The sequence below is a fragment of the Phascolarctos cinereus genome, unplaced genomic scaffold (assembly GCF_003287225.1).
Source record: "Phascolarctos cinereus isolate Bilbo 61053 unplaced genomic scaffold, phaCin_HiC Scaffold_9;HRSCAF=440, whole genome shotgun sequence".
In the NCBI taxonomy this organism is placed as follows: domain Eukaryota; kingdom Metazoa; phylum Chordata; class Mammalia; order Diprotodontia; family Phascolarctidae; genus Phascolarctos; species Phascolarctos cinereus.
The window spans coordinates 244,509,305-244,533,574 of NW_027556402.1; the positions used below are offsets into that span (position 1 = coordinate 244,509,305).

Consider the following 24,270-nt stretch of genomic DNA (forward strand, 5'->3'; position numbering starts at 1 on the left):
GAAAATTTCCCCTCCACCTCAGGGAACAGTCTAGTGAAGCAATCCCAGCCAGCCATAAAAAAGATGTGCAATGAGCAGGCGGCCACCGCTTTCCTTAGAGTGGAATGGGGGGCCTGGAGAGTGGAAGAGAAGGAAGCTGAACCGAGGGCCAGCGCCAGCAACCCACATGGCCTCAGCCCACCAAGCTGAGCGATGGCAGCTGTTCCCAGCTTGCCTCCTGGAAGCTGAGGCAGGCCCTGTCCCCCTGAGTGCCTGGATGCAGAGAACGGGGCCACTCTCACTGCCCAGGCTGCCTACCTTTGCCCCAACTCCTTCTAGCTATCTCCCTGGCTGTCTGCACACACCTCATAGGTCTGTAGATTAAGAAACACTTGGCTAAGCACACTCTCCACCCCAGCACCATTCATTTCCTCCAAAATTTCTGCACGGGAACACAGTTGAGACCATCCACATGTCTCATCAGACAGCTCCGTATCGCCCCCTTTCCTCTGCCAGACCATCTCCTGGAAACCTCAGGCACTCCGGTGTGGTTCTGGGCCTCCTGGGCCATCTGCTATAGCGTCCACCTCCCTCACCCATCCCTAGCTATGGAACACCAGCCCCGCTCACCGTAACTCTGCCGGTACGCTGAGAAGTCGACTAATGCCAGCTCTTTCCTCTACATGCCACAGGGTGGTGAGGTCGAGGCTGCACAGAACCTCCCAGAAGCACAGGTCCCATCAGGCAGTGGCTTTCGGTTTTCGGAGGAGTGACAAGGTGGAGGCCCTGGAGAGTTTACCCTCCACTTCTACACAGATGCCCTACTCATGTCGGTGGGAATCCAGAGAGTGAGGCACTGGTGGCATCCCGAGGGGGGGGGGTCGGGAGACAGGACTCAGCGACACTGTTTCAGCTCTGACCAAAGCAGGGCCCTGGGCCCAGCTTGAGATTTATTGACACCACTTTTTTTCCAAATAATACAAATAGTCCATAAAGCAAGTCATGTCCCTTTGGGGGAAAGTGGGAAGGAAAGAGGAGAGTATCCCATGGTGCTGAGCAGCTCCATGGCCCTCTGTGGCCAGGCACAGTGATCACAGAGCAGTGGCACAGTCCACACCATTAAGTGCCAGCTGGGCAGAGAACTGCAGCCTCCCAGCCCACAAGGGGAAAGCAGAGCTCACCCAAGAAGCCTGCTCCCCTTCCCCAGCTCTCCCACTGCTCCCAGCAGCATCTAGACGGTGGGGGGAGAGCTCAGGGGAACCCAGACCGTACCTGCCCCAGACTTGGGGACCACAGCTCAGACCCACGGAAAGGAACCAAGAAGTGGCCGTGCTGTGGGGCTTTGTGGTATCCAAAGCACATAGGACAGCGCCTGGCCAAGACCCCAGGCCCTGAGGTTCCGAAGCAGGAGGAACCGCTGACCCTGGCCCCAGACACACCCCAGCCAAGGAGGGAAGAGGAAGGGCCGTGGCCTCCCTCCACTTTGAAGGCAGAAGTGATTAGTGCAAATAGGGGTGGGGTGCAGGAGAGAAATCACAAGGGCCTCCACTCTGGCTCAAAACTGAGCACTTTTAGACAACGGGATCCAGTTGCTAGCCCTTATGTACAGCTCAAAGTGAGGTCTCTCCCCTCCCAGCACCCCTGGGTGCAGCCCATTTCCTAGAGGCTGGCGCTAGCCTGGGCCTCTGTCCAAGCTGGCCTCCCTCCCCTCCCTCCCTCGGGAGCCCAGACCGAAAAGGGATGTAGCCGAATATTCCCTCTGGGCTCGAGGATGGCAAGTCAGACCAAAGGGACACTAAAAAGGCCTCGAGACCCTCGGACCTTTTCTTTCAGAGGGCAGGGGAGGCAGGGAAGAGAATGAAGACCAGCCCGGTTCGGGGAGACACTAAGAGAATTCTCTCCCTCCCCAGCACAGCGAGTCGTGGGGGAGCAGCAGCTGTGATGGCGGGAGGGAGGGCAGGAAGGAAGGGGACACTGACCTAGCACCCAGGAGGTGAGGGTTTGAAAGGAAAGGGCTAGGGGGGAGGGGGCAGGAAGGGAGAAGGGGGCTGGTGTTTGCCCATTCCCCTCACCCAGCATTCCCAAGGCCACCCTACTGGTGCTGGCATGTACACGAGAACACGCACACACGCATGCCCACGTGCTCACACACATACTCACACTCTCACACACATCCCCACACTCTCACACACATCCCCCACAACTACCACGGGGCTAGCATCCCTGCTTAAGGGAACACAAGTTTCTCTCGCCGCCGCCGCCGCCACTACCACCACCACGACAAGCCGCCATGGGCCCTGGGTCAGTAGGAGCCGTAACGATCCTGGTGAGAGCGAAACATCAGCTCAGGGAGCAGCATCAGACACAGGGTGTCGGCCAGGGCAGAGTCAGGGTAGGAGGGCAAGGAAAACAGACAACAGCCTGCTCGGGCCGCTTCCCCTTGATTTCTGCCCATCCCAGGTGGCCAACCTAGGCCGGATATCTCCCTGTCTCACCCCAAGGAGAAAGGCCTCCTGATTTCATTCAAGCTGGCATGGAGGAGGGCTGCCAAAGCGATGCAGGGACAAAGCAAGGATGCACTCTGGCATCTTTCTTGGCAGGAAGTATGGGTAGCCTAGGAGTGGGGCCGACATCCAAGGGACCGTGACGTCTGCCCTTCTTCCTTCTCCCCACACATAAACGAGGGCTCCTGGGGGACGGCTAGTGGTCCTGTGACTTAGGGGAGGCAGAGGAGGACCAAGCCCCTCCAGCACGGGGCCTGGCACGCTGGGCCCAGAGCTCACCTGTAGAGAATTCATGACTCCGTTAGCCAGGACAGCCATCTTCCCAGCCACAGACTTCACTCCTTGTTTGAACTGGGCAATGTCTGCTGCAGGGAGCACATTCCCCAGAGACACCCCCGCTGTGGGAAGAAAGCAAGGGGGTGAGCCAGGGACCTGCAAAGCACTCCCCCAGCTCTGGCCATGGGCGGCCTCTCACCTGCTCCGTGGGCTCCGTCTGCCTCCCCAAAGAGGTCTGCAGAACTGATGGCGTTGCTGCCTGAGAGGTGCTGCAGCCGAGCCCGGGCTTCATACTGTGGGAATGGGAAGGAAGAGGCAGTGATCACAACGGGAGGAGCCCAAGGCCACCAGGCTGAGACACAGCCCACAGCACTGGCTCACACACCTCGGCATCGATTTCCCTCCCAAAGAACATGTCGGATGAGATGGCTTTGGCTCCTGCAAACTTCTGACGGGCTTCGTTAGATTCCACAGCTGAGGGCCGGCTCTCGACCTCTCTCCGGTTTGTGGGTCTGAGGGGGATACGGAAGCAACACCCCTGAGGCTTCCTGTGACCTTCCTCTATAGAAAGCATAGGAACATGGGCCCCGCTAGGGAGTACAATTTTCCCCGGGTCAGGGAAGGACCTGAGATCATTTGTCAGGCCAGGTAAAGAACCACGAACGACACTACACAATTTGGATCCTTCCACTGAGGCCAGGAAGTAACCGAGAAAGAGGCTCACACTCCTCATCCTGTTAGTCCCCAGAGTCCTAGAGATCACTCTACCTTTCTGCGATAGGCCGGATACTAGAGATTGTCACCTCTGGCTCCTTCTCCTCCATCCTGTCCATACTCCAGGAGGCATCTGTGTCCCAGCGAGAAGCAAAGCCATCTCCCAGAGAAAAGGGGTTATCCTTATACCTGGGGTGGGGGGAAGCAGAGGTCCTCAGATGAACCCATGGCACAGCCTGAGGAGGACGCCCATCACCCCTCCACAACTGCTCTTACTTAGGGGGTCCGGAAGCAAAGCTACCCGTGTCATCGAAAAGGTCCAGCTGGGACCGGGAGGACTTGGCATTCACTGGCGTTTCCTGCTCGATCACCTGCATCTCCGATAGCACCGAATGAGAGACGGAGCTGGGAAGGGAACCAGAATGAGGGAGCCCAGGATCAGCCCACGAGGGACATGGCCACCACTCACAGGATGGGCTTCCTCTTACAGTCCTCATCCCAGCCCTCAGCTTCTTGAGCGTTCATGGTGTGGGGGCACCCACTGCATAAAGCCACCAGGATGCGTGTTCCCTGCCAAGCTGAGATGTCCCCTAGTACCCCAACCTGCAGATGGTGAATGCAGTACTCCACCTTGATGAGGTCTGACCCAAACTGTCCAGACCTGCAGAGACCGCTAATGAGCTCACACCAGCACATGCTGATGCGGAAGGAATCTTAGAGATCTAGTCTAGCTCCCATCAGCTGGCAACGAGGGAAAACTGAGGTCAAAGAAGGGACCTACTCCAGGTCACTCACCAAGATTTGCACCCAGAGCCTGTGCTGTGGCATTCCTGCCCCAACTCTAGGGCCCCGCTAAACTGCTTATATTCCTTGATGTATAGGCCCAGCTCAAACACCCCCCCTTTCCCCAAGGGAGCCCCACCTTCGGGACACCAGGCCCATGCCCAGGCGCTCCGCCTGCTCCCGCTTCTGCCCCTCCAGGCTCTGTAGCTTCTTCTCTTCTTTCTTGCGGTCGATTTGCAATTCTTGGTAGGCCAGGCGCATGGAAGCGACCCTGGGAGAGGAAGGCCAGGTCAGTAACCATCCTCCGCGCAGCCCCAGGTTCTCAGGAGCAAGGCCATTAGGCCCCTCGCAAGGCTCTGGGAGGTCAGAGGGCAGGGACCCAGGCAGAGCCACCCCACGCCCCCTGGGGCACTCACACCGACTCCTCAGCCTGCTTCTTGGCCTCGGCTGCCTGCTGCTCCCGAAGCTTCTCGGCCACCTGGGCTTGTCGCTCAATCTCACTGAAGCTCTGGCTGCTCACCTTCTGGGCGCCCAGCCCCTTCTTGGCACCCAACTAGAAGAGAGTCTGAGGTGACCCGAGGCCTGCTGGGCAGGAAGCCACCCGCTTCCCCTCCAACCAGGGTGCCCTGGCCAGACCCAGAGTGGAGAGCTGAGCGTCACCTTCTTGGATCGGGGAACCTACCCCTCTCTTAGCTGTTGCCGGCTTCTTCTTGCCAATAATCGAGGATTTCAGTTCTGCCAGGAGAAATTGGAAAGGCGGGACCAAACACAATAGCAAAGTGGGCTCGGGCTCAGACCAGAGCATGCAACTTCACAGCAACCACCTTTGGAAATGTCAGCTTTGGGGAGGAAGGGCAAAAGCTGCACCCCAAGACACCCTTAACAACAGCACTGAGTCTAGCCCATGCGGAAAGAGATGAGCGAAGGTTACCAACTCCCAGCATCTCTGCCTCGCTCTACCACTCCTCAGGACAGTCACAGTCCCTGAACCAAGGCTAAGAGTAGCTAGGCTGGGCCAGGCGCCAACACCATCCTCAGCTCCCTGAGGCTGGAAGCTGGAATGCAGGGGTAGGGACAGCTTCCCATGGAGCCATTACCTCTGGCAGGAACAGACCCTTGGGCTGCCAGAAACATGGACTCTAGGAGAGACAGAGTTGAGGCTAACACAGGGTCCACTCCAGTGTTCCCAACTAGAGAGAGGCCTGCACTAGAGTGCCCCCAAACAGACCCCGACAGCCTGAAGGGCCTAGCTTTGGATGGAGAATAGCAGGGTGGAAATCCCTTTCCTGCAGCCATCAGATTGGTTTAAAGAATCCTGGCCTTCCTTCCCACCAAGTGTCAGCAGAATAAGCTGGGACCTGTGAAAGCCCCCACACCAAAGGAAATGGGGGCCTCACAGAACATCAGGTCATCCTAAGGAGACCCTAGAACTTAAAAGAGAGGGTAGGCTTGCAGATAACACATCATCGAACACACACAGTTTCCAGCAATGGAAACTGACTGGCTCACAAAGAAAGGAAGCAACAGCCCAAGAGGGCTGTGGATTCCCAGAGATTCCAAGAGAAACCCCAAGTATCTGGGCCTCCTGGCCTCAACATTTACCCAGCATGGGGGAGAAATGGTTAAGAGGCAGAGATTGAACTGGGACTCTGAGGTCAGAAAACCTGGGTACTGTGACTCAATATGCTTTTCCAACACCCACTTCCCACACCCCTCAAAAGGGCACAACTCACAAGATCTGGTGCTTATCTATCCTCAGTAGCTAGGAAGGGCTGGCTCTGAGATCTTTCAACATAGGCTACCATACTCAAGCCAGCCCTCAGAAGGGCCCAGATGCTCAGTACTCCACAGAAGAGAACCTGAGTCTTAGCCTCTTGGGCGCCCATGCTCATGCCCACGCCCATAAGGTGGCTCACTCACCCAGGGAGGTTTTGGGAGAAGTGCTGAGCAGGTCGGCCTTGGGGCCCTGCTTAGGTTCTGTGGACACAATGGCATCAATAAGACCCCCAACCCACTCATGCAGCCTCTTTTCTCTCCCCTTGCAGAAGATGGGCTGCTACTTGTCCCAAACTTCTGGGGTTACTACTAAAGGAAACAGAAAAAAGGTCCTCATGACTTTTAAAGACATATTACTAGTGAATTTTGGTCTGGAGCTGCCAACTCATAGGGACAGTTCCCCCCCAGCTCAGTATCCCTTTCAACCTCAATCTTTGCTGACCCCTAGCCCATTCTAACTGCTTCCAAAGGTGGGGTCCAGAGACAGTATTAGGGGGCCTTTGCATTCCTGGGGGCATTAGAGACACACAATCGTGGCACTCACGTCCGGGGACAGTGCTCTCCACGGGCTGGGATGGTGGCTGTTCAGAAACTTGAGGCTCGGAGGCTGGCACATCCCAGGCCGAAGGCTGAAAGGAAGGCCTAGTCACACAAGCTCTGCAAGGCCTGGCAATAACTTTTGAGGCCCTCCGAGTTTCAAAGCCCTGATCTAAGGTTCTTGAGGAAAACTGGGCCAAGGATTATAATTTGTGGAAGGAGGCAGGAAGACCTGTTTTGCAGACACTCTCATGGCTCCTTAAAGCAGAAAGCCCACTTCCCTGAAAAGATTATAGAGTCAGAGCCAGGAAAGACTTTGGAGGTCTTCTAGTTTAATCCACTTGTTTCACAAAGGAGGAAACTGAGGCCTACAGAGAGTAAAGCAGACTGACCCAACGGGACATTGCTGGGACTTGAACTCCCGTCGTGACTCTAAAAGACAATGCTTTTTCCCATCCTATTCATGGTGACAGAAGTGGGGCCAAGTAAGAATCAGCAGGAGGATGCTGAACTGGGTCAGGAGACTTGGTTTCTTTCTTTCTTTTTTTTTTAGGCAGTTGGGGTTAAGTGACTTGCCCAGGGTCACACAGCTAGTAAATGTCAAGTGTTTGGTCTGAGGCCAGATTTGAACTCAGGTCCTCCTGACTTCAGGGCCGGTGCTCTATCCACTGCACCACCTAGCTGCCCCAGGAGACCTGGTTTCAAATCCCACTTCCATCTCCCACTGGCCGGAGGCCCTTAGGCCAGTGGCTAGATGCCTCTGGGCCCAAGACTAGATCATTTCTAAGGTAGTTTCCAGATCTTCTAACCAGCTTCTTCCTTGTAAGAGACCAGGCCACAGGAAATTCCCCTTCAAAACAGCTCTCTACTTGGAGTGCCCAACAGCACCTCCCTCCAGGGGCTAAGGTCACTAACGGTACAGGAAAATGTAAAATCACATAGGCTTCACACTGAGCCTATAGCAACAGCAAGGATAACGCACCCAAGCGTACTGAGCAAGCAAAGTGCTCAAGTTACAATCTACTGAGACCCAAAGGCTCTCCTTGTCCTTAGCACCACCTTAAAGGAAAAGGGAGCTGTTGTAACATCTATGTGAAGGCTCCAGCTCTGAGGAGAGTAAAGATCTTAGTGGGGATCAATGAGGTAAATGTTCCGCTAACCGTGCTAGTACTCACCTGGGTATGTTCTGTGAAGAAATCAGAGTCTTTCTTTTCTGGGGAATGGCCAGGAACACTGTTCATACTATCTATCCAAAGCTACAAGGAAGAAAATAAACATCCTTTGAAGCCCAGGGCTCTGTGCTCCATCCTCTCCCCTACCTTCCGGCTCTCTACCCAAAACCAGCACTTACATCAGTGCCATACTTGGCAAGGGCAGCACTCCCCAGTTGCCGAATCTTCTCCCGATACGTCTGGGCTGCACGGCTGTTATATTTGCTGTTGGCATCATTAGTAGTACAGCCATGCTGGCGGAAGAAAGCAGTCTGATGACAGGAGAGGAGAGTAGGCAATCATGCCAAAAGTCAAAGCCCTCCTTACCAGTCCAAGCAGATGTGCCCTCCTAAGCCCCAGCTACCCTGGAGAACGAAGGCAGGCAGGTGGGCAGCTTCCAACGATGGGGTAAGAGGTTCCATTCCTCCCACCTGCCGAGATGACTAGTACACGGGCTCAGTTTTCAACCAGCCCTTTCAGAAGGCTCGTGCCAATGCACAGATTCTCCATCACTGCGGGACCTGCAGGATTCTGGGGGTGGGACCATACCCAGCCACCTCGACCAGGTATGGCAGGGGGGAACCCTCACAGCCCACCAAGGACAGTTCCCCCTGACATGCCGACCAGGCGGTGGGGGAGGAGCCTTACCGCGTTGGCATTGCCCCCGACCTGCATGCACCTCAGCTGGAACCAGCTCCAGTTGGAGTCCAACTCTGTGGACCTGAATGAAGACCACGGGGCCTGGGGTAAGGCCCGGAAGCTCCTCCCCATGCCCGAGTCCTGCGTCTGCCCTCCCTCCCCACTCCCTCGGGCCAGGCTGGGACCCCGGGCCCGTTGCGAAGGGAGGCCCAGAGGGTCCCCCCTGGCCCGGGGACCTCCGCCCCTTCTGCCCCCCCCATCGGGGCTGCTGGGCCGGGGGAGCGGGGGCCCGGGGGCCCCACCTGATGAAGCTCAGGTGGACGCCCAGCGAGCGGTGCACCCCGGAGCAGTCGATGCACAGGAAGACGCCGTAGGTGATGCTGGCCCAGCTCGGGTTCTTGGCGCCGCAGTCGAAGCACGCCTGGGACGAAGGAGAGGAGGCGGGCCGGAGGCCCGGGGCCGGTTGGCGGAGAGGACGGACCCGGGGACGAGGGGGGCCGAGGACTGGGGCCCGGGGGGCGCCGGCAGGGTCTGAGCCGTGGGGTAGGGCCCCGGGGACCACGCCGACGCCCTGTCCCCTCTTGCCCCCTCCCCGCGCCCCGACGGCCCCAGGCCTGCACCTTGTTGGTCGGGACCGCGCGGAGCCTCTTGAAAAGAGTCTGAATCTCGGTCTTGCTCGGCTCCGCCGCCATTTTCTCTCCTTCCCAGATACAACCGCGACGGACGGGTCCTACCGAGGGCCAATCCGAGGGAAGGGAGGCGGGGCAATGGGAGGGGCCACGCCCAGTCCAATGGGCAGCCGGCAGGGAGGGAATGGGGTGGGATGACGTAGTTTTCTCTGAGCCAATCAACAGCCCGAGAAAAACAACAACCCGTGACGAGCCGGCTCCGAGGCCACCCTACAGCCTATGGCAGAATTGACTAGCCTTCCGCCCCAGGCTAATCCGAGGTTTGTATTGGGCAGGGAGGGGGGAGGGGGGCGACGGGTCCTGGTTGGTCCCAAACGCGACCGCGGAGGGAAGCGGACGTAAGAAGGCATTAGCACGCCCAGGAGGCGGGACGTCTGCGGAAGTTGGGCGGAGCCAGGCCGGTTATCTGTGATGATCAACAATGAGTCCCCACGCGCCGGGGCCTGGAGCTGGGAGGGGCGCCCATCCCGCAGCTCTTCTGGAATCCTGGACTGCAGGGCTGGAAGGAACCTCGGTTTCAGCTTCTAGCAGAGCAGCGCTGCTGAATTACTCCGATGACGGGAAACTTAAACGCTTAACTACAGGATGGGGGGATGATTTATGCACAACACGCTTTTAAGTTTAATCTGCATTATTGATGTTTTCTCTGACCCGTTTTGAAGTCTAGACAATCAGCAGAACACACTCAGCCCTGCTTTGTAGCGTCTGCTCGTTTCCGAGGTACAAGGCGAAGTAAGAGGTAGTTTCTGCCAGCCTTTACTTTACGCCCCGCCCCACACCTGGGCAGCTCCTAGTGGAACGAGTGCGGACGGGCACAGCGCCTGGCACGCAGTAGGCGCTTTATAAATGCTTATTCCCCTCTCCTCTCCTGCCCCGCCCTCGCCCCCTGGCCTTCTAAGGCCAAGAAGAAAGAACAAGGCCAGACCCTTCCCGTCCATGACCTGTATACTACCATTGGGACCTCGGAGGTCATCTCTCACCCCAATTTTACGTTTTTCTCTTCTCTTAACCCCTTACATCCTGCTTTTGAATTCCCATCATTCCACCAAAGGTGCTCGATCCACAGTTCCCAGTGGTCTCTTAGCTGCCCAATCCAAAGATCTTTCCTTCTTGCCCTCTCTGAAGCCTGTGGCACTGCCAGTCACCCTCTCCTCGCTATGGTTTTAGGACACCCAGAGCTCTCTCTCACTCCCTCTCCCTGACACTCTCTCTCTCTCTCTCTCTCTCTCTCTCTCTCTCTCTCTCTCTCTCTTTCTCTCTGTCTCTCTCTCTGCCTTTGTTTCTCGGTCTCTCTTTTCTCTCTCTCTTCCCTTCTCTCTGTCTCTGTGTGTCTCTCCCCCTCCCTCTTTCTTTCCCTCTCTTCCCTTCTGTCTCTCTTCTCTCTGTCTTCCTCTCTCTCTCTTCCCTTCCCTTCTCTTTCTCTCCCACTCTTCCCTTCTCTCTCTCTCTCTCTGTCTTTCTCTCCCTCTCTTCCTTTCTCTCTGTCTCTCTCTCTCTCTCTCCTGGTTTTCCTCCTTCCTATCTCACCAGACCTTCTCTGTCTCCTTTGCTGGATCCTACCCTCAGGTCCCATCCCCTCCTCAGTCCATCCTCTATTTAGATGTCAAAGTGATTTTCCTACAGCACAGGTCTGATCATGTCACACACACACCCTGCACTTGATAAACTCCAGTAGGATCAAATAGGAAATGCTCTGTTTGGCACTCACGGCCTTTCATAAGCAGGCCCCCTCCCACCTTTCTAGTCTTATACTTTACTCCCCAACATATATACTCTTTGATCTGGTGAGCCTGGCCTCCCGGCTGTTCTTCACATACAAGAACAATAGGATGTCTTGGCTCTGGGCTTTCTTTCTGGCTGACTTCATGCCTGCATGGCTTCCTCCACCCGGCTCTGCCTGCTTACTTCCCTGGCTTCCTTTAAATCCCAACACAATTCCCATCTTCTACAGGAAGCTTCCCCAACCCCTCTCAAGTCTAGTGTCGACCTTTTGTAATTATTTCCCATTCATCCTGTCTAGAGCTTTTTGTCTATTTGCTCCTTATCTCTCCCATTAGATCGTGAGCTCCTGGAAGGCAAGGATTGTCTTTTCCTTCTATCTCTAGTGACAATGCACTTAATAGAAGCTTATTGAGTGACGGACAGATAAGGACACTGAGGCATGAAGGGCCTGCCCAGTCACACAAAACCACTTCTTGAACCCAGATCATCTGACTCCAAATCCAGGGTCTCTTCACATAGCAGCCTTTCAAATACTCCTTTGTATCCCCTCTAAATCTTCCCTTCTCCAGGCTAAACATTCCCACTTTCTCCAGGTGATCCTCCAGTCTGCACAAGAATAGTGGTGGCCCTCTTGGGATGCGCCATGGTCAGAAAAGAAAACGTAGGGTTCATTTCCTGCTTCCTCCAATTAGGTCACTCCTCGGAGGTCCCCCCAGAGCCTCAGGGATTCCCAGAGAACCAGGACTTTGGACCAGGTTTTCTCCAGGCTTCAGTAGAGCCAACCTCTCCATGAGGGGAGATTTCCATCCCCAGCTACGGCCCCCAGCCTAAGAGGCTCACATTTAGAGTTAGAAGCCCCTGGTAAGAGGCAGCTTTGGTGCAATGGGGAAAGCCCTAGGTTTGGAGTCAAAGAACTCTGGGCAAATCACTCCATTGCTCTAAGCTTCAGTCTTCTCATCTGTAAAATGGAGGGGTCAGACTCCATGATCTCCAGGGCTTAGTTCCAAGTGAATCCAAGAAATTGAAGGGCTGGGTCCACTGCAAGCTTGGCCCCATTCCCCAAGTCTGGAGGCAGTGACCGATTTCCAGTCCCAGTCCTTCCACAAACTGGCTGGGTGGGTAACCTTGGGCAGATTCCCTTTAGCATCATGGCACTGGGGCCAGAAGGAACTCCAGAGAGCTCTTATCCAACACCACTATCTCACAGGTGGAAAAACTGGCTTCAGGAGAAGTCATGTGACTCTTCCAAGGTCTTGCAGAGAGTGCAGGATCTGAACCCAGGTCCTCTGACTCCATCCACGATCTTTCCCAACACCCAGCCTCACATGTTGCTTCTCCAAGTATCATCTTCTCATCCTTAAGATGAGGGAAATTAGATTAAATGATCTCCAAGGTCTGTTTGGCTTCTAATGTTGTACGAGGAAACAGTGTGGGCAAGAGGGAAGAACACTGGATTGACAGTCAGAGAATCTAGGTTAGAATCCTGACTCTTCCAATTCCCGTCCCCTATGTGATCTGGGTTTGAATCCTGACTCTTGCAATTACTGTACCCTGTGTGACCCGGGTTCGGATCCTGACTCTTGCGATTCCTGTACCCTAAGTGACCTGGGTTTGAATCCTGACTCTTCCAATTCCTGTACCCTATATGATCTGGGCTGTCCTAGTAGGCTTAGGTTAAAATAAACTAGGCCTAGTAGGCCTGTTTTAGAGAATAACAGTTTTAGAGCTGGAAGAGATCTGAGGGCTCCTCCTGTACGATGTGGGGTTCGGACCATTGTTTAGGATGCAGTGCAGTACAAGCATTGAGGCCTGGCCTCCTTGCTCTGCCTTGCAGTCCCCAGGAGGAGCTGGGACATAGCTTCTTCATGTCTAAAAAGAGGGGGATGCGTGGGTAGATTCGATCAGTCCCATCAAACTCAACAAGACAGGGATCCCTGCAGCTGCAGACTGATGTAGAGAACCCTACATTAACATTCTCTGCGTGGCATTGGTGTAGCTTTATTTATTTTGTTCAGCATTTCCAATGACATCTTCGTGTGCTTCGGCAGGCACGGCCCTGCTGCAGGTGAGTGTGCCACATCACAGGTCCCTTCCATCTAGCCCTCACCAAGGCCTTCAGGAAGGCCGGCCCAGTCCTTCCACCTCCCCTTGCCATTCCCGCCTGCTCAGCCTGGGTACCATCCCAGCCCTCAGGGTCAGTCCAGGAATGTTCGGGCCCCACGGGGCCTAGGACTGGACAGAAGGAAGCCGGGCAATGACTCTAACATCTACTGTTGTTTCTCAGGTTTAATGCACATTAGGAACAAACCATAGGTAAAGGGGAGGAAGACCACTAGAGCAGAACTATCCCACCCCCTTGGCACAGAGAAGCTGAGTCCAAGGGCATCTCAGTTCAGGGAGCTGCAGGGAGAAGGGGGGGGGGAGGCTCAGAACCTCAGGTTCTGCAGGTTCCCGCCCAAGGTTGGAACGCATCCCTCCAATAGTCTCACCCTTTCCCAGGCTCTTTCCCTGCCCCAAGTCCCAAGAACACCCTCCCTCCCCACCAGGGCTCACTGGTCCAGCGATGGGTTGGAGGGGTGGGTGGCTGAGCCCTGACCCAGGCCGGCAGAGGGCCATCAGGCCCCCACACACTCCACATAGTTGGCAGGGTAAAGGCCAATGCGCCCACTCTGAAGCTGGCCTTGGCACCAGCCCTGTTCATCCTCGTCACTCATCTTCAGAAGCTCCTCACCTGTAGAGAAGTCACAGCATCACTGGGCGTCATCGCCCCTGGCCCTCCTAGCTTTCCCCACCCCACCCCAGTTCTGGGGTTACGCAAAGAATGTCTCTTAGAAGCGGGGCTCATAACCCCTGGTAAGGCCTGCAGACGCCTTCTCAAAATAATGATTTTAAATGCGTAAAATAAAATACACAGGTACAAAGGAAACCAGTCCCATTGACAGTCAGCAGCGTATTTTTGCAAAAGCAAGTCATAGACCCCGGTGGAGAAGCCCTGATCTATCCAGAGACCAAGGACAAGGAGCCTGGAAGCCTTACTGGCCCCTCCATCCCAGGACCCTGCAGAGCCCAGCTGGGAACCCGGGGGTCTGCTCAGCACCCAGCCTAAAGACACAGGCCCAAGGGGGAACACGTGAATCTCCTCATCTCTCTCCCCTATAGCTCAGTGAGTTGTACAAAAGCAGAAATACATTTTCCACCCTGCTGCTAGTATCCAGGGGGGCCAAAGAAGTGAGAAGGGAAGGGAGACAGGACGGCATCATGATACCTGCTCTGAAACTCAGCTCGTCTGCTTCCTGGCCGGAGTAATCATACAGCGCCCGCACTCGGACCCCCATGGCACCCTTCCGGGGACTCTCATCATCTGACCACTCCTCATCCTGCCCATTCCTGCTGGGGGTTAGAGGCAGTACATCAGAAAAACCCTGGGGGCAGCTAGGTGGTGCAGTGAATAGAGCTCTGCCCTTGGAGTCAGGAGGACTTGAGTTCAAATCCAGCCTCAGACACGTAACACTTACTAGCTGTGTGACCCTGGGCAAGTCACTTAACCCCGACCACCTCACCAAAAAAAAAAAAAAAAAAAAAAAAGAAAAACCCTGGAGTCTACTATGATTAGGGGGCAGGGGAATGGGACAGAGGCTTCAGGTCACCCCTACACCTGGGCCAGAGGAGGGCCAGGGAATGAAGGCCTTGAATGGAGTCCTGAAGACCAGGGGGGAAACAGCCACTTAGAGGATCACAGGACTAGAGATTGGGAAGGGACCACAGAGGCCACTGAATCCAAGCACCTCAAGGTGACAGAGGCCCAAGAGAGGGAAATGACTTGTCCAAGGTCATAAAGCAAGTAAGTATCTGAGGCTAGATTTGAACCCAGGGCTCTTCCCAGCTCTAACTACTATACCATGCTGCCTTCTCTTTCACTTGTGAAAAACTCTCCCCAGTATTAAACTGGCTCCCATTTGCCCAAGCCAGGGCTTCCCCTCTGCCTCCAGGAGACATGGCAGTGGGGAGGAGTGTGAAGAAAGAGAAGGGAAATGGAGAGGAGACTGGAGGCCAGAGACTTCTGTCCCCTTAGATGCATGACTGTTGACTGACTGAGTGATACTGATACACACACACACACACACACACACACACACACACACACACACACACACACACACACACGCCCTCTACAAGAGTCAGCAAAATTAAAAAAAAAAATTTAAAAAGCTCAAACCCCCAGGCATCCTTTACCACGTCTGCATGGACAGGAAGGACATGGGCCCAGCCTCCTCATCCTTCCCCCTCCCACCTTTAGCAGGAACAGCGGCTTCACCTACATGTTTCAATCCAGCCATCAAACCTCTGTGGAAAAGAAGGCCCAATGCCAGGCAGCCCCCAGTGCCCCCCCAGGCTCCATGCCCTCTCACCCTGGGCTTCCTGGTGACTGTGGAGGGGGCACTGAGCCATCCCTTGTGGCCACAATGCTGGTCAATGTCACTTCATCTGGGTTCCGGCTGCCTTTCTCCTTCCGGCTAATTGTCCGCTGAGTGTCCAAAGACCACTCCTGCAGGTGGCAAAGAGAGGCCTCTTAAGCGTGGGGCCAAGGAGGGATTTTACTGAGAGAAGAAGGGAAGGGGAGTCTGCAGAGACTCCCTTGCTCTCTCTCCCACCCTCTGTCCTGTCTCCTTCCACTCTCTCGGTCTCTTTGTTTCTTTCTCTATTTCTTTCCCCGTTCTCTTTCTCTCTCCCTGTCTCTCTCTACCGCTCTCCTTCCCAATCTTCCTCTCTGTCTCTTTGCTGTCCCCCCAATGATGATGATCCTCGGGCCTTTATTACACTTTAATAAACTTAATAAAAGAGAATTGATGGTCCCAGGAGGGGATGAGGGAGTGGGGGAGAGCCAGTGCAGTGCCATCACTTGGGCCCAGAACACTCCCACCTCAAACTGCGGCCAGTTCATGGCCATGCCTGGCCCGTGGGTGCTCCGCCACCAGCGCAGATCCTCCTCGTCGCTGGCAGCCATGATGCCCTGGTGCAGGTCCCGGTGGAGCTGCTGGAACCTGGAGGCCCAAGTCACAGTCCTCAGGCTGCCCCCAGACCAGCCAAGACGCCAACACCCAGTCCCAGATCCCACAGTCTCCCCACCTATCCTCCCCCATCGATACCATTCAATTCAGACCTGTGCAAGGCCCTGAGCAGAGAGAAGGCGGTTAAAGAGGCAATCAGAACCAGGGCCCACCAGGGACTACCTGCGTGACACCAGACACACCCTTTACCCTCTCTGGGCCTCAGTTTAGTCAGCTATAAAATGGGGGTGAGGTCCCGGCAGGCAGCTGCACCTGTCATTGCCAGAGAGGTCGAGATGCTGGTGGAAGGTGAGCAGCATGTCTTTGAAGAAGAGAAGGCGCTGGCGTTCTGCTGTCTGGCATCCTTCAAACACCTGCTCCATGTCCTCCATGTAACGGGGAGTATAGCGGTGAAGCTCCGCCAGCGTCTGCTCATACTGGACTTTTGTCTGCAATAGCCAGGAAAGGGGACGGGGTAGGGGAAATGGGTCGGCACTCCTCTTCAGCCCACCCCACACTTGGTCCCCTGAGGAGGGCTGGGGAGGGGGACGGCTCCCCACGTCCCCAGATCCCTCCTTCACCCAAGTGCCTGGACATCATTAGAGTTTCATTTTTTGGGGTGGATAATCACTGCGGCCCCCTCTCCCCCTTCAGGATTCTCTTTAAAGACACAAACACTAGTCAACAAAATAAGTCTACAAATGCCTCGGGGTGAAGGCAATGAGTGCGTCTGGGGAGAAGAGGAGGAGGCAGTGGGCAAAGAGCCAGAGTGGGCATCAGAGGGCCTGGGTTCACCTGCCAGCTTTGCTCCCTCCTAGCTGTGTGGCCACATGTGGAGCTTGACCCGGGAGGGGCCTTCTGGCCCTGAGAAGCCGGGCGTTGCATGGCCACAGAGAGGGGGAACGTCGCCTAATGTGGCACTCTGCCCAGGGCCAGCACTGACAGCCGGTACCTTCTCGGCCTCCTTGCCACAACGTTCCACACGCTCTTGCAGCTTCCGCAGCTGGTCCTGGGACACAGCATTGTCAGCACGCGCATGGCTTTCACGAGTCTGTGCCGTCTTCTCCTCCTTCCGTGCTGAGTGGTAGCTCTTCTTGGAGGCCTCCACCTGCAGCGGGTGGGCACGAGGATCTAGGCCCTGCACGCCACCACACCTGTTCCCCCCCCCCAGCTCTCCCAGGGTGCCAGCCTCTGCCGACCTGACCCGATCTTTTCCACATGCCCTCCCCTGGCCTCACCTCCTTCAGCCTCTTCACCCAGGGCTTCTGGGCCTTTCGGAAGCCATCCTCCGCTGCCCGACTTTCTCGGAAGCCTCCCAGGACAGGCCGGTGGAAGGCTTCCCGCTGCCAGGCTCGAACCCGATCACTGTCTTCTCCATGGAGCTTATCCCGTACCTCTAGGTGCAAGGCACTCAGTCGCTCCGCTGCTGTTAGGAAGGCGTGCCATGCCTTCTCCAGAGTGCCATATTGGGGGCCTGGGGGGGGACATGCTGGGTCAGGGGAAGGCACTAGGGGAAGACCCAACCCCAGCGCCCTTCTCCTCCAGTGGTCTCCCACCATACTCCTCCCTCGTGCCCATCTGTGTGCCTCCTGAGCATTTATTAAGTGCCTGCTGCATACCAGGCAGAGAAGACACAAAGATGGAGCCCCTGCCTACCCTTCTCCACAGCCCCTCTCCACTTGCGGGCCCAGTCAGCCAGCTGCTGGGCGTAGGCCTTCTCAATCCGGGCTCGCTCCTGAAAACAACTGACTAGGTCCCCACAGAGCCGGTGGCCATCCTCCACACGCTGCACTGTCCGTTTGTAGTTCCCAGCCTAGAGAAAGCAGAAACACTTCTTTTACTAGATACAAAAGCTCATCTCTAGCCACAACTAGATATAAGGGCACCCTCTGAAGACAATACCCTCAGCCCCGAGAAACTGTGTTTAGGAGGAAAGAGCCAGAGACTGTAGGTCAAGGGCCGGACAGCACCTGACTGGCCAGCTGGTACAATCCCCTCATTTCACATTAAGGAGACTAAGGCCCCAGGAAGTCAATTGACTTGCCCAAAGTGACCCAAGTGGAAAGGGCCAGAGACAGGATTCTGCCCCAGGTCCTCTGTACTGATTCCAAAGGGTGAGAATTCAGACTGGCATGGGACCCTCACCTCCTTCCCTCCCACCAAAGTCCAGGCCTGCCACCAACATCCAGGGCCCCTCACCTCCCAGAAACTGCCCCCGGGGTTCTCCCCGCCCGCGTCGTCCTCCGGAGCCATCATGTTACCACAGCACCGAATGGTGACGGATTCCCAGGCAGCTGCAGAGGGCCAGCACAGTCAGCGGAAGAGCCTGTGTCCTGCCTTGCCCAAGGGAGGGGCAAATTTGGCCACAGACACACATTCTAAGATATAAAAAGCCCCCAGCCCTCCCCCAGCCCCAGAACTAGTGGAGTTGGGAGTGACCAGAATGGTCCAGCAGAGAGAGAGGCAAGTGGAAGGGCTTCTCTTCACCTAGAAACTTCCCATTCTCCTTGTTCCAAATTGGGATCATTCCACATACCATCTCTCATAATACCCTGCTGCCCCCCCCACCCCGGCTCCATCCTCATTCTCCACCCTGCTCCCCATCACCACCCAGCATACCTGGGCCTCAAGATGACAACCAAGGGCCCTGGGGGGCTGCCACTCCAAGCTCCCACGCTGTCTTCTTCCTAATCTGAAAGAGCAGGTTAGAGAGAGAGGGAGGGTAGGCAGAGAGGGGCAGTCCGTCAGACCGGTGCCCTGCTCCCCTGACACAGCAGCTGCTGTCCAAAGTGCCAGACTCCAGCAGGGGGAATGCCAGCCGGGTCACACGATCTGGCCGGGGATTAGACAGCAGGGGTGGAAGATGTCCAGAGGGCCCCAACACTCCCATTTCCAATGGCTCAAGAGAGAGGTCTCTTCCCCAAGCCACAGAAGGCCCCTGGGCCCTCTCCAAACACCCACAGACAGACAGTCTCTGGTATCAGCAGAACCAAGGACTCTCCTGGGGAAGGCTGCCACCTTTCCCCACGGCAGCCCTACCAGCTCCCTGAGAAGTAGGATGGAATCAGAGAGAGAAAATACTAGGCCAAGGGCAGAGAGACTGAGATCTAGGCCTGCCTATGTCACAGGCTTGATAATCACAACAACAACCAGAGTTTCCATTACTCTTTAGATGTGTTATCTCATTTCATCCTCACAACAGCCCTGGGAGGTGGGGGCTGTTATTATCACCATTTTACATGAGGAAACTGAGGTGAAATGACTTGCCCAGGGTGACACCGCTAGTAAATATCTGAGGCGGGATTTGAACTCCAGTCTTCTTAACCCAGGGCCCTGTCCACTATGGCAATTCCCTGTCTGAATGACCTCAGCTAAGACATTTAAGCTCTTTTTCTGTGCCTCAATTCTTCATCTGTAAAATGGGAAACCACCAGCTATCCTGTGTGTCTCTCAGGATTATCATGATCAAATGATAAAATAGATATGAAAGTGCTTTGGGAAAGTCTAAAGTACGGTAAGACTGACGAATCATAATCCTAACTACTGACACGTGGGGGTGCTTTAAAGTCTGCAAAACCCTTTCTTGACCTACGATTTCTCACTTGAGGCTTACAACAAGCCTGTAAGGTAGATACTGTCGGTCTTATTATTCCCATTTTGTACACGAGGAAAGTGAGTCTGACAGAGATTAAGTGATTTGCCCAGGTTCAGACAGTCAGTAAGAGGTAGGATTTGAACCCATGTCCTCCGGACTCTATCCTGAGTACTCTATCCCCTATGCCAGACAAGAAACATTCTTTATCAAAAAAATCAACCCTGACCCTGAAGTCTCACCCAGCTCCTCCACAGAAAACCTACAGTACTGAGTCACTTCTACCTCCAAGACAAAGTTCACCATTTCCTTTCTGCGCTGGGGCCTGGGGATGAGGGGTGTTCAGCTCACACCTAGCCCCCCCACCCACCCACAGCCCCTGCTGGAAGAAAACTTTTCCAGCCTGGGGCACTCACAGTCCAAGGCCTGAAGCAGAGGACAAAAGCAGCAGGAATGTGGCCAGTAATGAATGGGGGTTTGCAGAGAACCTCAGCTGCACTCCTTCGGGTCCCAGAGAAAGCACACATTAAATGGAATCCCAGGCTAACAGAGCCTCAGACCTCGAAGGGACCTCTGAAACAATCTGGTCCAACCTCCTCATTTTACAGATGAAGAAACTGAGGCTCATGGTGTTCAGTGACTTACCCGAGGTCACATACCTTGGTATGGGAAGTGGCAGAGCTCAGTTTTGGACCCAGGTCCTCTCACTGCAAAGACAAGATTCCTTCCTGTGCCAAGGTCATGGAAAACCAGAGAAACCCGTCTGTCTCAGAGTCAGGCTAATCTGACAGTCAGGACAAGGTGACAACTCTTTATCTTTCAGCAAAGGGCTGTGGCCTTCGGGAAACCCACTTCCTGAGTGGGCAGGCATCCACCCTACCAAGAGCCAGAACAGGAGGGAAGGCCTTAGGACTCACCCAAGCTCTAGGCTGGGGGGAGCTAGGAACAGTTCTTATGTGTAGCCAGCCCCACGGGTTATGGTTGGACAAAACCCCACCTCTCTCAGGACCCGAGCAGGAATAAGAAGATAGAAGTCACAGAGAGCTTGTCCCCAAGCCCAGGGCCACCTGAGTGAAAGGACAGGGAAGTGTTCCCTGACCAATCCAGGTTGGTGTGTCCAGAAGAGCCTAGATCCCCTTCCCCAGCCCCAGGGAGTTGGCCAAGACAAGGCAAAGGCAGATGAGACAGCTTACAGACCCCAGTAAGGGGCCTCAGCCTCACTCCTGAGCTGTCACCCCCTGCTCCCTCTGGGCATTTCCAGGGAGGAGTGCCCACCCTGCAAGCCAAAGGAAACCAGAGAGGAGCAGTGGTCTGGATTCTCCCTAAATCCAGGCAATGCCTTGGGCTGAAAATAGTCAGAATTATAGAAATTTTTATCTGGAAAAGACCTCAATAGCCATGTAGTCTTACCCAAACCCAAAAGGAATCACTATTACAGTATACTGTACAAGGAGTCAACCAGCCACTGTCTGAAGACTTCCTCTGCTTGGCATTTAAAGCCCTTCACAACCTGGACTCAACCTACCTTTCCTGCTTTATGAGCCAGCACCCTCACCCCCCTCCCACGCACACCCATACAATTCTGTCTCCTGTGTCTGGGCTCCCCGGCTGTCCTCCCTGCCTCGCATGACCTCCTTCTTCACTCCGGCATCTTAAAATACTTAGAAATATCACCTCCTACACAGCCCCTCAAATACTAGCACTTCTCTCCCCAAAATTACCTTATGTTTATTTTGCAAATATTTTTATATGTACAGGGTGTCTCCCTCTAATAGAACATAAATTCCTTGAGGACAAATACCTTGGGATCAATGTGCCTGCTTACCCTCCAGTGCCTTGCACATAATCGATAAATGTTCACTGATGGGTTAAGAGGATTGGGGATATATTAATGCACAGCCACAGTCTGCACTCATAGCTCTGACCAGACTCTGGTGAGCCATTCCCAGCCAAGAGGTAGAAAGGGACTGTCTTTGCTTGGCTGTGGGTGGAAGATCCAGTCCCGCCCCTCTGTGCCCTGGTTCCTCACCCTTTACCACTGTGACAGGGTGCATGAGGAGGCCTCTGGAGGGAGCCACCCCTGGCTCTGCTCCCCCTCCCCCTCCCCAGAACAGAGCCTGCTGTGTGCTTTAGAGCTGGCACAGCTCCCTCTGGCCTCTCAGAGCAAACACTCAGCCCAAAGCTCAGGGTACTGCCAGGGCCACAAAGCCCCCCTTTTACCCTATGGTCAAAAAATAGAAACAATTGATCCAGGGAGCTGCCCCCCAAAACACCCTGGCCCAGCTTCTTTTAACCCCTGACTTGACCTCTAGATCCCCAGGTCTGAATAAGGCCCTACCTTCCCACCTGCTGAACAAACTGAGGGCTAAGAATTACCCCTACCCCAGAAAGAAGTAAAGGGTTCTTGCCCTTACCCAGTGGGTGCCAGTAAAGACCTGAGGCCCTGGTAATCTGGCTCCCCAGCTGGACAAGCCTCAGCAGGGCATGGAAGTGCCTCACTCCTTAGCGGGATGAAAGCCAAGGGGCATGGGCGAAGCTGGCATGAAACTCCCTGACCCCACCATGGAAGCTCAGCAGGACCTGACCCTATGTGGGATGGAAGGCTCAGCAGGGAAAGCTGAGCTGGAGCCTAAAGGGCTCTGCCCTTTGACGACCCTGGCCCTGAGAAGGTCCAGCTGCCTTGCCAATGTGGCAATCCTGGACTCACTGCAGTTTTGAGTCACAAATGGAACCGGAGGGCTTCTCCTCCCCACAGTTTGGGGGGGGAAGGGGGTGCTGCTTGCCCAGTCTGAGTTGGGGATGGGTGCCGTGATTAGGATCCAGCCCCAGGCGTTCTAGGCTTTTGGGGTAGGGGTGGGTGGCCCACAGAGCAGCCAGGCTTGCCTTCCTAGGGCCAGTGAGGCGGTGGCAGAGCAAGCCCCAGCATGCAAACAACTAGGAGAGGTGGCAGCACAGAATGGAATTGGGGGGGGGTGTAAAAGGCTTTTGGGGAGTGAGGGAAGGGCAGGAGAAAGGGCCCAGGGAGGGGCAAAACAAAGGGACGCTTCAGGAAACCCAACCTGCCCGCCGCCAGCAAGGCTGACTCAGTGACGCACTCAGGAGGCCAGAGGGGCTGCCCGTACCCAGGCCCCTGCTCTGCCCACACCCCCTCCTCCCCGGGCATCGGCCCGCCGTCCATGCCTCAGAGCCCACGCGGAATGGGGACGGGGCCTGGCCAACAGGCTCCCATGGCGCTGGCAAAACTTGCTGAACTTGGTTGGGGGGGGCCAGGGGGATAGGACGGGCAGGGCCCTGGAAGGAGGGCTTACACCTGAGGGTGTGCTCCTCGGGGAAGGGGGCGCCGGGCTCCTCCATCTGGAGTCCAAGAGGGGGTCCCCAGCCTCCGCCCCCCACTCCCTGCGCACCAGATGCTCAGCGCCGGGCTGGGCGGGGCGTGGTACAGCAGCCCCCGCCCCCGCTGGGGGGGGCATCCAGGCCCCTTCCCCCCAGGCCCGGCCCCCACTGGCTTCTCGGGGTCCCCAGCCTGGGCTGCGCTCTTTCCCCCGCCCCCACCCCCGGCCCTTCGGCTGCCCAGCCGGCCGGCGATTGCGGCTCCCGCCCCCCGCCCCCCACGTCGGGCGTGGTGGCCGGGGGCTCCCGGGGGCGGGAGTTGGATTGGGCTGCCAACTTCTGGGGCCGGGTCTGGGGGGCGGCGGAGGAGGAGGGGGAGGGCGGCCCGCTCGCTCGGCTTCTCCCGCCGCCCGCCCGCCGCAGTCCGCCCTGCCCAGCCCAGCCCTACCCAGTGCCGCGCCTGCCCGCGGGCCGGGCAGCCCAGAGCCTAACCGAGCCGGGCCGCGCCGCGCTGTCCTCCCCGCCCTCACCGTGTCCCTGGGCTTGGGGGGGGGCGGCAGGAGGTGGGGGAGGAGGTCCGCGGAGGCTCCCGGGCCGTGTCCTGCTCCTGCTCCAGCCGGTGCCGCTGCCTCCCGGAGCGCGGGGCCCTCCCCCCGGGGAAGCCCAGCCCACCGGCCCCGCCCCCGCCGCGGCGGCGGCAGCCCGACCCGGCGAGGGCCAGCGGGACCCGGAGCCAAGCCCCCCTCGGCTGGGGAGCGGAGGTAGCGAGCAGCCCCAGAGCCGAGCGCCCTGGACCCGGGGGATGAAGGAGGAGGGATCTGGGGGCCCCTGAGCTGGGGAGGGAGGCCAGGAGGGAGGGGGGAGCAGGGTCAGAGTCCTCGCGGTCAGCAGAGAGCCAGGCTGCCCGGCTGAGATTTCAGAATCGCCCTTGCCAATAGCGGACCGGAGTCAGGTGGAAGCTAGGTGTGACCCTGGCACGGCCCTGCTGGGGGGGGGGACAGCCAGCGGAGGCGGGCCGGGGGGAGTCAGTCCGACTTGCCTGTCCTAACCTCAGGACAGCCGGGAGCAGGGAGAGCGGTCAGTTCGAGAGGCTCGGGACGCTTGCACTCCCTGGGCTTGCGGTGGCTGGATTTCATTCCAAAGGCATTCCGAATTCTCTTGAGCCCCGGCACCCGCCTTTCCTCTGCCAGTCTCCAGTCTTGCACCTCTCCAATTCTACCCCTTCCCAGGCACCCCTTCTTCCCTTAGTCCCTAAGGAGGTTTTTCATAGCTCGGCCTGCTATTTATAGCCCCTGAACTGATCCAGGAATGTTCAAACGCTGAGCTGTTCCCCACCTGCTCAGCACCCACCCACCCGGAGCGGGGCCCAGGCTGTTCCCTCCTGAGTTCCCTCCAGAGACAAGGTGGTTTCCCTTTCGCACATGAACTGGTTGGCATTCACCGGGCTACCAGGCAAGTAGGGAGCTTAGT

General features: G+C 56.4%; 2 protein-coding genes across 15 annotated transcripts; both read right to left on the reverse strand.

Annotated features, from left to right (window-relative positions):
* Positions 1 to 886: 886 nt before the first annotated feature.
* ARFGAP2 (ARF GTPase activating protein 2) lies at positions 887 to 9,158 on the reverse strand. 4 transcript variants are annotated; one of them, XM_021009713.1, is made up of 17 exons: positions 9,040 to 9,156; positions 8,722 to 8,840; positions 8,429 to 8,501; positions 7,921 to 8,052; positions 7,745 to 7,825; positions 6,577 to 6,661; positions 6,177 to 6,233; positions 5,354 to 5,395; positions 4,939 to 4,991; positions 4,673 to 4,809; positions 4,396 to 4,527; positions 3,750 to 3,878; positions 3,528 to 3,662; positions 3,145 to 3,271; positions 2,959 to 3,052; positions 2,763 to 2,881; positions 887 to 2,302 (listed from the first exon to the last, which is right to left on the reverse strand). In XM_021009713.1, the coding sequence occupies exons 1-17, from the start codon at positions 9,109 to 9,111 to the stop codon at positions 2,282 to 2,284; spliced, it is 1,608 nt and encodes a 535-aa protein (XP_020865372.1). In that variant the 5' UTR covers positions 9,112 to 9,156; the 3' UTR covers positions 887 to 2,281. The 4 variants fall into 4 exon arrangements, with proteins under 4 accessions (XP_020865372.1, XP_020865373.1, XP_078004800.1 ...); XM_021009714.1 differs by lacking the exon at positions 5,354 to 5,395 and having other exon boundaries at positions 9,040 to 9,155; XM_078148674.1 differs by lacking the exons at positions 887 to 2,302; positions 5,354 to 5,395 and having other exon boundaries at positions 2,309 to 2,881; positions 9,040 to 9,157.
* Positions 9,159 to 13,101: 3,943 nt separating this feature from the next.
* PACSIN3 (protein kinase C and casein kinase substrate in neurons 3) lies at positions 13,102 to 24,040 on the reverse strand. Of its 11 annotated transcripts, none has more exons than XM_021009766.2 (12): positions 23,331 to 23,580; positions 20,130 to 20,177; positions 18,498 to 18,570; positions 18,078 to 18,172; positions 17,535 to 17,691; positions 17,117 to 17,352; positions 16,831 to 16,986; positions 16,152 to 16,327; positions 15,752 to 15,872; positions 15,240 to 15,376; positions 14,096 to 14,220; positions 13,102 to 13,561 (listed from the first exon to the last, which is right to left on the reverse strand). In XM_021009766.2, exons 4-12 carry the CDS (start codon positions 18,132 to 18,134, stop codon positions 13,446 to 13,448), a joined length of 1,281 nt encoding a protein of 426 aa, XP_020865425.1. In that variant the 5' UTR covers positions 18,135 to 18,172; positions 18,498 to 18,570; positions 20,130 to 20,177; positions 23,331 to 23,580; the 3' UTR covers positions 13,102 to 13,445. The 11 variants fall into 11 exon arrangements, with proteins under 11 accessions (XP_020865425.1, XP_020865427.1, XP_020865422.1 ...); XM_021009768.2 differs by having other exon boundaries at positions 20,116 to 20,177; XM_021009763.2 differs by having other exon boundaries at positions 20,130 to 20,346.
* Positions 24,041 to 24,270: the final 230 nt, after the last annotated feature.

What these genes read in the sequence shown, in the direction of transcription:
- PACSIN3 (XM_021009771.2), bottom strand. Translation starts at nt 18,134, where the DNA reads ATGATGGCTCCGGAGGACGACGCGGGCGGGGAGAACCCCGGGGGCAGT. An exon ending in GAGAGGGGCTGTGGAGAAGG is followed by an intron (nt 17,353 to 17,534) that starts GTAGGCAGGGGC and finishes GTCCCCCCCCAG; the next exon opens with GCCCCCAATATGGCACTCTG. An exon ending in CAGTCACCAGGAAGCCCAGG is followed by an intron (nt 14,221 to 15,239) that starts GTGAGAGGGCAT and finishes TCTAACCCCCAG; the next exon opens with CAGGAATGGGCAGGATGAGG.
- ARFGAP2 (XM_078148674.1), bottom strand. Translation starts at nt 9,111, where the DNA reads ATGGCGGCGGAGCCGAGCAAGACCGAGATTCAGACTCTTTTCAAGAGG. An exon ending in TTCTCCCAAAACCTCCCTGG is followed by an intron (nt 4,992 to 6,176) that starts GTGAGTGAGCCA and finishes TTCTCCTGGCAG; the next exon opens with AACTGAAATCCTCGATTATT. An exon ending in CGGCAACAGCTAAGAGAGGG is followed by an intron (nt 4,810 to 4,938) that starts GTAGGTTCCCCG and finishes ACTCTCTTCTAG; the next exon opens with TTGGGTGCCAAGAAGGGGCT.